At 42.0% G+C, this 12,440-nt stretch overlaps 1 protein-coding gene across 1 annotated transcript in view; it reads left to right on the forward strand.

Annotated features, from left to right (window-relative positions):
* Positions 1 to 12,440, forward strand: part of ADGRG4 (adhesion G protein-coupled receptor G4) — an 88,539-nt gene that overhangs the window by 4,865 nt on the left and 71,234 nt on the right. Inside the window, exon 2 of the mRNA XM_004685957.1 lies at positions 4,071 to 4,685. Within this exon, the coding sequence (XP_004686014.1) occupies positions 4,071 to 4,685 (615 nt within the window). The remainder of the gene's footprint in view (positions 1 to 4,070; positions 4,686 to 12,440) is intronic.

Here is a 12,440-nt window from a genome sequence, read left to right on the forward strand (position 1 = left end):
TTTTTAAAAAGGGGGGGTCTCCTTGGTGGCACAACTTTTTGTGCAACAGCCAGCCTGTTTCTGTGCCAGCTGCCCCATGCTCCATGCCAACCAGCAGCACTGGAGGGTTCCACCTTCTCTGTCTCCTTGGTGACACTTATTTTTCGATTAGTAGCAGAACACCCAAAGAGTGTGCAGTGCTCTCTCACTATGACTTTGGTTTTATTTCCTTAACGACTAACAGCGTTTAGCATTTTCTCTTGTGCTTGCTGACCATTTACATATCCTCAAATAGCTATTCGCGTCCTTCTTTTGCCTTTAATTAGGCTATTCTTTGTTCTGTTGGACACCAGGACTTTTGGAGGTCTACAACCTGCAGATATTTTCTGCCATTCTCAGGTCATCCTTTCACTGTCTTGACAGCGTCCTTCGACACACAAAAGTTTTTGCTTTTGATGAAGTCCAAGTTCTCTGATTTTTCTTTTGTTGCTTGTTCTTTTGGCGTCATTTCTAAGAACCTATTGCCAGATCCAAGTTCATGAAGAAAAATTTCCATGCTTTTTTCTAAGACTTGTATAGTGTAGTTCTTTTTTTTTTGAATATTATTTATGCATACAAGAATTGGGGTGCAGGCCAGAGGTGCAGGAGAATGAGATGATTCACCAGACCCAGAGTGGGGAGCAGAACAGGCAGACCTACTGAAATGTACTGCTGAGGGGAGCAGAGTGCCAGACAGGAGAGGTCTGCTGCACCATGGGGGTCAGCTCCCTGGCTGGGGATCGAACTTGTGCTGTAGTGGCTGCAATAGCTTCATAGTGATTTAGCTCTTGTGCCACTGGGGGGCCCCTGGCATCATGTTTACAATGGAAAAAACACATCCCCTTTTTCAAGCTGGGAAAGTAATAATTGTCATTGAAAAGAAGAGGGAACAGGGGATGGAGGCAGAGACCAGGGAGCCAAACCAAGAGAGAACATGCTTCAGGGGTGCAGTCGTGCAATCTAGACTTGGAAATTGCTAAGGCACAGATGGCAGCATCCAAGCAGACACCTGCAACGGATAGTCAAATCATATGCAAAGGCACACGTGGCCTTTGAAGCAGGCCCTGGAGAGGCCCGGCTCAGACCCCGCTTGCCCAGCCAAACAGAAGGACAACGTCCCTGGCCCCGCCTTGCTGTGTGGGCACATGGGGCCCCTTAACCCCATTGGGGGTCTGGAGGCTGTCACCGGGCCCAGGGCAGAAGTGCTTGCATGTGGGGACGGTGTGGAAGATTTTGGGAGAAGAGAGAGGCATCTATCTAATGACAACAATGGCAAACACGGCTGCTGACATTTACAGGGGCTTCACCATAGAAAAGTGCTCACACACATGCAGAAATGCAGAATTATTGCATCACCCTCCATAGTGACCGTGCAAATGAGGTAATTCTTATTTCCATCTTACCATGGAGGAGTGTGGCTCAGAGAGTTGGTGTGAGTTTAGGTAACATCCACATAGGACTCTCCCCAAGCCCAAGATGTCCTAAAATCTTGCACCTGCATTCACTGCCCGTGTTCATATGGCTATTGAGCTGCACAGCCAGGCCTCAATCCTGGCTTTTTAGACTTTACTACGCACCACACTTCTGCCCATAGCTAAGCATAATTCACCTCTACAGAATCTCAAATATACTCCCAGTGGCGCTCTCTCTTTCTCTCTCCATCCATCCATCTCTAGTTTCTGATTACACGTGTTAGATATGATTGTGTTAAAAATGCCAGTGTTACAGAGCTACATATATGGAAAGTAAAGGTGCCCTAAATCTCACACCTGGAGATACTCAGTCTTACCTGTTGGATGTATGCTTGTCCAGATTTTTTTTTCTCTGCATATACTAACATGTATTTTTCTAAAAGGTTAAGTCTCTACCTGCCTTATCTACCTGCTCTCTCATGCAATATTTGAAAATTTCTCCACAACTAAACAGATGTACTGGTTTGTTTTAATATCTCATTGTATATAGGTTCTAATTTGTGCTGTGAAAATAGGCAGTAGCCATCTGTGTAGGCACTGGCCTCTCTGGTCTGGTTCTGTACGTTGAGTGTTGTGACCTTTGACACCTGGCTTCCTGTGAGTATATGGCAGAAGAGAGGCCCTTGTAGACCACGTTAGATTATGAGACATTCCCTTTTGAGGGACAGTCGAGCCCTGGAGATTTATGTTCACAATAAATGTTCTTAAATGTTGCATTTGACATCATTGTGGAGGGTTGAACAGAAAAGCTATATTAACTAGCCATAATAGAGACTTGGCAATTTCATAGTGATTATCACTTTGCAGGGTGATCCCTTGATTTCTCAGCTGCCTGAAAGATGATAAGATAATCACACCAACCAGGGACAGGCAGAAACATTTGCTCACCCACCATGGACAGTTCTGAAATAACTGGTTGGCTCGTGAATGTGTGTATTCCGACACATGGATGTGTGTGCACACGTGGGAAGGTGTGTACTTGTTTGCCTTTGTACGATGTTCCATGGAGGAATGGGCAGAAAGAATACGGTGGAGCTAGAAAATATCTAGAAGTTTCTGGAAGCAAGGAAGTGGTCACTTCTGGCCAGCCTCTACAGTGCATTATAGGGTTTTAGGGTGGATGGTCTCATGTTACAGCTGTAATTCAGGGAGAATTATGCTTTGTCTTGAGCTGTGCTGGGATTAGAATAAGGTTGATGTTTGGCAATCTTCATATATTTACCTAGGGCTTGGGGGATATCACAGATCATGTTTCTATGAAATACAGGGACAGGCAATTACCATTTCCATAAATATTCCCAAATTGCTGCCCAAAGGCTGTGCCCTGGACATCTCCTTTGGCTTCATGAGACGCTCGGCACGCATCATCTCAGTTTTCAAGCCGCCTTACGGGGTCAGCAGTCGGGCTCATTATCTGGCATAAACTCTCATGTGAATGGTGGCCCTCTGAGTTGTTTAGACACAGCACTGTGACCCTGAACTCCCGTTTTACTGAAGCAAACACTGAGACATTGGGAGGTGAGGTTACTTGTTTAAAGTTGCAAAACTGGTGAGAGTTTGAGCTGTGCTTGCAGCCCAGACTTGTCTGACTTCAGATCCAATGTAACTGGGTCCGTGGCCACCCAGAGCTGAACTCTGCCGCAGCCCCCTTGGGAAGGGGTCAAAGGAGGGGACCAGGGTACATGCAGGGAACTGCCTTTTTTCCATTTCCTAAATGTGAGCAGAAGTCCTGGGTCTTCAGTATTGTCAGCTGGTCATTCAGGCCTCTGTCAGGGCTTCCACCGAGAAGCAATCTTCAAAGAGAAAATCAGGCCATTTGGCTCGGGAAAGATATTGGAGAAATAAATTGCTGTTGCACCATGAATATAATAAGGCAGTTAAGTGGATGGATGTAGTTATCTTTTGATTATACAGGTGAGGACTATTGCAGCAAATTTTCAGTCCAAGCTGCCTTTTTGTTGGCCTCTCTCCCTTCTCCCTACTAGCCACACACCTCTGGCTGCCTCCCTGAACTGTCCAGAAGCTGTGTGTTCTGCAACACTAATGCAGCTTTTCACATTAACTGAGGCAAAACATAATGAGGAAGATATAATTCTCTTCCAAGAAATGTCACATACCAATGTCGACTAGAGATGATTTTTTTAAACAAATTTTAAAAGGTTTATTGATTTATGCATATAGAACTGGGGTATAGGCCAGAGGTGTCGGGGCTGTGAGAGGATTCACCAGAGACAAAGTGGGGTGCAGAACAGGCAGAGCTACTGAAATCCACTGCTGAGGGGAGCGGTGGGTGAGACAGGAGAGGTCTGCTGCGCCTTGTGGGTCAGATCCCTGGCCGGGGATCGAACTTGTGCTGAGGTGGCTGTGGCTAGTTTTGTAGTGCTCTGCTTTAACCCGTTGCACCACCAGCGAGGGCCCCTGGGGTGATTTTTGTATATGCACTATGCTGGCTTATTTGCACCAGCACTGACTCATAGTGTAATCTGGATTTCATGATATGGCTAGAGCAAATGATACAATTAACTTTTTGTGAACTGAAGTTTCGTTTTTGTCTTCTTTTCCCTCCCAAAATTTGGACAGGCGGACTTTCACTAAAGGGAAAAAGACTGAACTTTTATGGAGCAACTGATACCTACGCAACCCTGACCAGTCCCGTCCCTGGACTCAGTCGACTCACAACATGCATTGACCTGGCATTCACAGATGACACCCCAAGTAATTGGATGGCTTTCTCCTATCTTACTAATAACACCTTCTTGGGCAGAGAAGGCATTGACCTTGGACTTGGGGGAGACCATCAACAGCTAATATTATACAAGATGGGCAAGATCTTTCCTATCCGTTACCACCTGACTCTATTGCGCTGGCACACGATATGCTTGATATGGGATGGCATGAAAGGCAGATTGGAACTCTTCCTGAATCAAAAAAGGATACTGGTAATAATGGGTCAACCACAAAACCTGGCGCCTAACGGGACTCTGATTCTAGGACGCTTGCTCGAGAAGGGGGACAGCCAGATGAGAAGTGCCGTACCAACCTTCAGTGGCAGCTTGTACTACTTTCAACTCTGGGACCGCATCCTGGAAAATGATGAGTTCATGACATGTTTGGATGGAAATATAGTTAGTTGGGGAGAAAACGTTTGGCGCGTCAACAAGGTCATTCCTACCGTTGATACGAGGCTGCGCTGCTGTGAGTAACTTGGGAATTGTCTGCTGTAGCCAGGGAGCAGTGATGCTGTAAACCCCAGGCCTCTCCTAGGCCAGGCACTCTCTTCCTCAGAGGGACCTATGACCGCCACACTTTTGTCATCTACTCGTTAATGTAGAACAAATACCATTAAAAAATATATTTATTTATTTATGCATACAAGAACTGGGGAAAAGGCCAGAGATGCGGAGGGTGACAGGCTTCACCAGAGACAGAGCGGGGAACAGAGCAGACGGATCTACTGAAATACTCTGCTGACGGGAGCAGTGGGCTGGACAGGAGAGTTCTGCTGTGCCATGTGGGTCACCTCTCTTGTCAGGGATAGAACTCTGCTGCAGTGGCTGTGGATAGCTTCACAGTCCTGTGCTTTAACCTGTTGCATCACCGGGAAGGACACTTCCATTTTCTTTTATCTTTTATTTTGATATGATTTCAACCTTACAGAAAAATTGCAAGAAAAGGAAAAAGAACTTCTATATACTCTCTACCCAGATTTACTAATTTTTAGTTTCTCCCATTTTTTATCATTTTCCCTCTTTTTCCTTCCCCCTCCCTACACACATTCTACTCATAGAATCCTAATCATTTGAGAGTAAGTTGCACACGTGATGCTTCGTTACCCCTAAAAATCTCTGTATTTCTGAAGAATAAGAGCATTCTCTTCTGTGGCCACAGCGTGACTATGAAAAGCAGGGAATTTAAGATTGATGCACTACTAATACCTAATCAATAGTCCATGTCCAACTTTTGCCAGTTGTTCTAGTAATTTCCTTTATGGATCCTTGGTCCAGAATCCAGCTCGGGACTGCACATTTGTGCTCAGTGAGCATGTCTCTTTAAATTCTCATCTGGAAGATGGCCTTAGTTTTTCTCATCTTTCATGATACTGATTTGTCCCATTACTGTGATGATAACTGAGATCATTCGATTCTAGTGATGTCTGCTAGATTTCTCCATGGTAAAGTCATTATTCTTTCCTTTATTATAATTAATAAGCAATTTCTAGGGAGATATTTGGAGGCTGTGCAAATATCTTGTTCTTATCAAATATTTACCCAGCTGTGTTACATCTGTAGATGATTCTTGCCCAGATGATTCATTACTATTTATGATAGCTACAAAATGATTTAAAAAATCTAGTATGTTTCTACATTTATTGGTATTCTCTTATAAGGAGAATGTTCTCTTCTTCCCCACATAACTTATTTATTCCTTCATTTGTTTATGTGTTTGTTAGCGTGAAATCATGGATTCTTCTTTTCTTCAGTGGATTGCAATCTGTCGCTATCCCTTCTTTTGGGCTCAAGCTGGCCCGGATTTGGCCGGTGGGAGTCCTTCAGTTTGGCTCTTGTGTCCTTTTGGCATATTCCCATAGTTTATGGGAGCTCTTTACTTTCTAGTGCTACAAGATGTTGCAGGCTCGTCTGGTACTGTCCCTGCTCAGCCTAAGAATCAGTCATTTTCTCCAGAGACTGGGTTCCTTTTAGTGGGGAATGGTATTAATATTTATAAAACCAAGTCATTTTTTAGAGCAGTGATGATATGGTGAAAGTGCTTGGAATAGAATCCTTAGAAGAAAATTTGCCTTTTAGAGTCACACATGCATTTTCCCTCTTTTCCAGTCTGGAGAAGGAACTGTAGGATTGTTTTTTTTCTGTGTAACACCCTTTCTCCCTCCAATGGCATCGTCTCCACCATCATCAGCAACAGTCCTGATGGTGGTTAAAGTCTTTGATAACAGTATGGAAATAGGTTGTTTTTTTTTTTTTCCTCATTTCCTGAAATGTTCACTTATTCTTAGAAGAGTGTTATTAGTGTTCTTATGGACTTGGGGGTGGGTGGGAAGGGAGTGGTTAGAGGGGATGGCGAGATGCATACCTTACAGGGCTGTCACAAACTAGGAGGCATGTTTTCACCAAGGGTCTGGAAGGTGTTTGAGTCATGGTAGAGACACATTCCAGCGGTTTCTGTGTTTCTTTGAGATTACACTAATGCAAAGGAACAGGAAAGCTATTCCTTTGAGCTACTACCTAAAGGCACTTGGTTTTCCTTTTTTCTGAAGCCTTGAAAATAAAAAAATAGTCCTATTTGGCCCTGGTTACAACGGGGAGCTAGGGACTAGTAGGTTGAGCCTGAACAGCTCACCCAAAGCAGTTTAAAGTTACTTTGTCTTTGGTCTATGCAATTAGGAGAATGGCTTGATTTAATCCATAGGTTTAGCAGTTGTCTTTAAAAGCCTAATCTGGCCACTGAGTCGCCAAGACCTTTCCTACCACTTTGCCATAAACAACTAACCCTTAAGTGTTGTGTTCAAGTGCTAGAAAACCCTCAATAATTAATTTGCTCTTTTGTACATTTTTAAATATACAACGCATCCTCTTTGATTAAGTCCTGCGGGACAATGTACATAGCTAATCCAACATCGCAAATAAACAAACAACCTAACATGGCAACACAGCAAAATAAGTAGAAAACATTTCTAGCAGTTAAGCTTCTTCCAGTGTTTTTTCCAAACCTTAAACCATGCGTCCAGAATAACCTTGATGGGCCAGAAAAGCCCTTGACATTGTCTGCAATATGCTAAAAATACAAGGTGGAATTGAAAGTGACAAAACCTACAGTTTTTATAACATCCTAACATAATATGATAATTGCTGCTTTTACGGAGTTATTACTATGTGTCAGGATTTTATACATGAGAAAAGAGAGGCTCAGGTGACCCATCAGATGAATAGTGGGCTGGAATTTGAACATGGATCGGTCTGCAAAATCCATGCTGTTTTCACCCCACAGCTTGTCTCAGGTTATGAAGGGTGATCTGAAGGGGTAAGTGACTCCAGAAGGTTATGAACCACTGTCTCAGTCGCTTCCCTTGAAGGGAGCTGCTGTGCTGATAGCCCACTGAGGAGCAGAGCCAGTGGAGCCGGAGCCGCAGTCACGGCCTGCCTGCTGCTGAAGGAGCTGTCACAGCACAGGAGTTCTTTTACCTGGTTGAATGCCATCTGGGGGGAGGGGGCAATTATGAGAATAAATAGGAGTGATTACAACAGGCCTAGCTTCAGCTTTTGCCCAATAAATTGGTATTTATGGTCCATAGAAGGATGATGACCTTTAAAAAATAAATTTTAATGAGCACATTGCTAGGTTACGAATCCCAATAAATCTATTTACACATGAATTATATATGTGTATATTTATATATTCATGAGAACAAGGCTTTTGGGGAACATTTGCTGAAAACCATGAACCCTACCTGGGTTTAATGATACTATAGTTGGAGATGTCACAGTAATATTTAAACAGTGCACTGATCAATACTAAAAACAGTAAAGTTGTTAGCATTAGTAATTTAGTTTTGGAGTAGTTTTAAGCATCTTTTCTTGATTTTCAAGTATTCCAAATGCAATTTATGATGATTGCAAATAAAATAAGCTCCAACAATGGAAAAGTGCGTGAAGTAATGAAGTCAAGTCTGTTCTTTGTGCTATCCACAGATCTGCCTTTATGTTTTTTCTGGGTCTGTAAGTGTGTGAATGTGTAGAGTTCTTGAACAATCAAATTGCTGTACAATTAGATTTATTTTTAACTTAATATTTTCATGGGCATATCAGTACATTTAGATCAACTTCAGCTAGTCTCAAGGTGCGTATATTCTTTCTATAACTGTAATATAACTAACTCACTGTTGATGGGCATTTAAATGGTTTCCAATTTTTTTGCAGTTGCAAATTGCACTCTAATAAATTTCTTGGTATGCTTATCTTGGTTAATGTGAGCTTACTAAAAGTAGAATTTCAAGATAGAAGAATATAAGCAAAAGTAATTTGTTAATCTAATTTTAGACTATATACCTCTATAGGATGAGATTAACCTAATTTTACAGTATCTAAAATAATCAAATGTTAACAATCATTTCAAGAGCATACAATCTTTTACAATTTAAATTAATTTACCATTTTTTGTTATTTTATTACTTTCACTATTCATTCAAATTAATTTATTTGGGGGGCACAAAAGGAGTGTGTGTGTGCAATGGATTGGGAGAGGGATGATGCCTAGTGTAATAGAACAGGAATACAATGTGATTTATTCAATGAACTCTCTTGAAAGAATGAAGTTGTTTCCAGTGTTTAGCTGTGAGAGAAGTCTACAGCATTTTAAAAAGAAATGGGTGGTGTCAGGAATTTCTTAAAGTCACTTAGGGTTGGACACAGGCTGAAGTCCCTTTCCCGCCATGAGCATCATAGTGCTGGTCTCAGCACAGACCAGCCCCAACAAAGGACTTGTTCTGACTTATGAACATATGAAGATGAAGAGTTTTATTTTTATTTATTTTTTTAAATTTGAGACTCAATGGACTAAAGTTCTGATGTGGTAGCTTCATAACTCCACTCAAATTTACCAATTTTAAAAAAAGATTTATTTACTTATGCATATAGAAGTGGGGTACAGGCCAGAGGTGCAGGGGCAGTGAGAGGACCCACCAGAGACAGAGTGGGGAGCAGAACAGGCAGATCGACGAAGTACACTGCTGAGGGGAGCAGCAGGCTGGTCAGAAGAGGTCTGTTGTGCCATGTGGGTCACCTCCCTGGCCGGGGATCAAACTCATGCTGAAGTAGCTGCGGCTAGCTTCGTAGTGCTGCGCTTTAACCAGTTGCATCACTAGGGAGAGCCCAAGATGAAGAGTTTTAATGCCCTGTGTCTATGATGTTGTTAATTTGCTAAGATTTATTAATTGATCTAATGCTCCAGTTGCTTTGAATTAGTTTACGAACTGACCAACCTAAACTTGTGCAGAGGTTGATTATATAGTGTATGTACTTTTGGGGTGACTCTTAAGCCCCCTGTGTAGCTCTGATGGGAAGTTTCCAGAGTGTTGGGCTCTATAAGCTAAAAGGCAATTTGGTTTTGCCCTCGTACACCAATTCCCTGTTTTTCAGCATGAAAAATAGGTAGGAGCTGTTGGTAGTTCACTCAAACCTCCTTATTTGTATTCTCCTGCACAGGGCGACATCCTCCTATAGATTGAAAGATGGAAACTCTAGCCTATTTATTTCCCTATCGCAGAATTCATTTTTTCATGTCCTTGCCTAGAAACTGAGTACAGATATCATTTTGAAAAAAGTTTTTCATCCTCTTAAAGATGCTCACTTCATATTTTTTCTACCCCACAAGCAAATCTGTCAGTGGCAGCTTCTGGTCACCATTATCTCTCACAAATCTAATAAACCCTCTCTGAATTATATTTACAGGGGTCGTGATTGAAGGAAAAACTAGATGCGTTATGTGGACTAGAAAAACACAAAGATTTAATATGAGGTGATATACCCAAATCACAAGCAGAAATTTGGTACCTTGGCAAATGTTCTACTTAATATTCTGTTGGCAGGTACATCTGCAACAAAATGCCTCATAAATATTCAGCTACTCTATACCTCTGTTCTCCAGCTTGCAATGATTACAATAATACAATTTGGTCGATAGTGAAGGAGCAAATAGCAATTAAACTCGCAGGCCTCTGTGAATTAGCTTGGATTATCCCCACTTGCAAATACGGACAGCAAAGCTCATGCAAAACACATCTGTGAAAGTGATGACGTGTTCACAGATGGGAACAGTGTGAAGGTGGCAACACAACTTTGTGAACCCTTCGAAGTTGCAAGCCAAACCTCTGGCTTCTGTCATCCTGCCAGTAGCCACCAACGTCCAGTTATGGCTCAACTACCTGTACAGTGTGGGTTTTAGTATTAGCTCTTTTAAATTCTATTGTTTGAGACAATTGTAGATTTACATGCAACTGGAGATTGTACACTTTGGCTGGTTTTTCCTCCATAGTCACACTTTGCAAAGCATACTGACATTGATAGACTCCACTAGTCACGTTCAGACTTCTCTAGTCTTGCTTTGTACTCATCTGTGCGGTGTATTCAGTTCTATGTCGTTTTCGTGCCTGCATAGGCTCGTGTACCCACCACCCCAGTGAAGACTGAACAGTTTCAACACCACCGCGATCCCTAGTGTTGCCTTTTAATAAACACACCTCTTTCTCTGTCCCTCTCCCCACCCACCCTCCTCTTCATCCCTAACTCTTGACAGCCACTAATCTGTCCTCCATTTCTAACATTGTTGTCAGTTTAAAAATGTGAATACTGGCCCTCCCTGGTGGCGCAGCAGGTTAAAGCACTTCTCTGAGAAGCTAATGCCACTTCCTCATGAGTTCGATCCCTGCCCGCCCCGGAGGTGACCCACATGGCATGGCAGACTTCTCCTGACCTGCCCGCTGCTCCCCTCAGCAGTGTACTGCGTCGATCTGCTGTTCTGCTCCCCACTCTGTCTCTGGTGAAGCCTCTCGCCGCCCCTGAGCCTCTTGCCTGTACCCCGTTCTGTATGTACAAATAAATAAATCTTTTTAAAAAATGTGAATACTGATAGGATATAGTATGTAGCCTTTTAGGACTGGCTTTCTCTTTCTCTCAGCTTAATTCTCAGAAGAGTCATCCAAGTTGTTAACACACGTCAATAGTCCATTCCTTTTTTATTGTTGAGTAATATTCCGCGTGATAGCTATATCCCAGTTTAACTATTCACCTGAACACTGGATCTCTGGGCCTCATCTCTAAATGCAGGGATTAATACAATCTCCAAAACCTGGTTCAAAAAGTCTGTGAATTTAATTAAGGAAAAGTTGAGTCTTTAAAAATACTTTATAGAGAAAACTTGTTACTGTAATTCCTGGGGGGGGGGGCTTCTATTGCAAAGATTGAATGATAGGGTTTCTGAAATACACAAACCCAGGCTTCAGGTTCCAATGAAAGTATACATGCTGTGTCATATCCTGAGAGATAGCAGGGACTTAACGTGCCACCTGCCTGTCTCATTTTTCTTTTTCTAAATCTTATGTTTCTTTTTGCAATGGTTGCTGGAAATGCTACCAACAATTAACATCTGTAGCTCATCCCTGTTTAGATAAAATTATCATTCCTAACTCCCACCCTCTGTGTTCTAAAGCACTCTCATTTGTGACTATGGAGTACTCCAGTAGTGCTTTTTGGGTGCTGCATTAAAGAAGATAACTTAGGCTTTTGTGGTTCAGTGTTTCATTGTTTTCCTAAAAAGTGAATGCAGCTCAATCATTATTCATTTGTAAAGAAGTGGGAAGTGTGAAATCTTCTCTCACCAATTAATGTATTCCTAGAGCGACACAGGCTTTGGGATGCTACACTCCTCAAATGTGATGTAAGTGATGATAACAGGTTTACCAAGCCAATTGGCTGTGATACATCTATTTGCAAAAATGGAAACCAAGATCTCGGCCATTCTCCTTTTGTTTGCAATTACGGACAAACTTGAAAGCAGAAAGCTATTTTTTTTTTAAAGGAAAGCTTGAAATAAATAGTGTTGCTAAAATAGAGCAGTTTTTAAAATAAGATCTAATGGAACGTCAATCTCTGATAATTAAGACAATGTTGTAAAATTAATGAAGAGGTATTTCTTCTTTAACTTCGATTTCCCTCCTTATAGTTGTGTGTACATTTGTCAGTTCATCTCTACAGCCTGACTGCCACTCTATTTACTAATGACTGTAAAGTCTTAAAGAAATCCTACGTACATCTCAGGATTTCAGACATACAAATTAAAAGTGATTTTACATTTAAGACAGTGAAACAAGTGAGTAGATTGTCCACCACGATAACTACTCCGAGGTTGGCGATGTGCTCCTCAGGTGTTTGCATTCAA

The sequence above is a fragment of the Condylura cristata genome, unplaced genomic scaffold (genome assembly GCF_000260355.1).
Source record: "Condylura cristata isolate star-nosed mole 26May11 unplaced genomic scaffold, ConCri1.0 scaffold00019, whole genome shotgun sequence".
Classification (NCBI taxonomy): domain Eukaryota; kingdom Metazoa; phylum Chordata; class Mammalia; order Eulipotyphla; family Talpidae; genus Condylura; species Condylura cristata.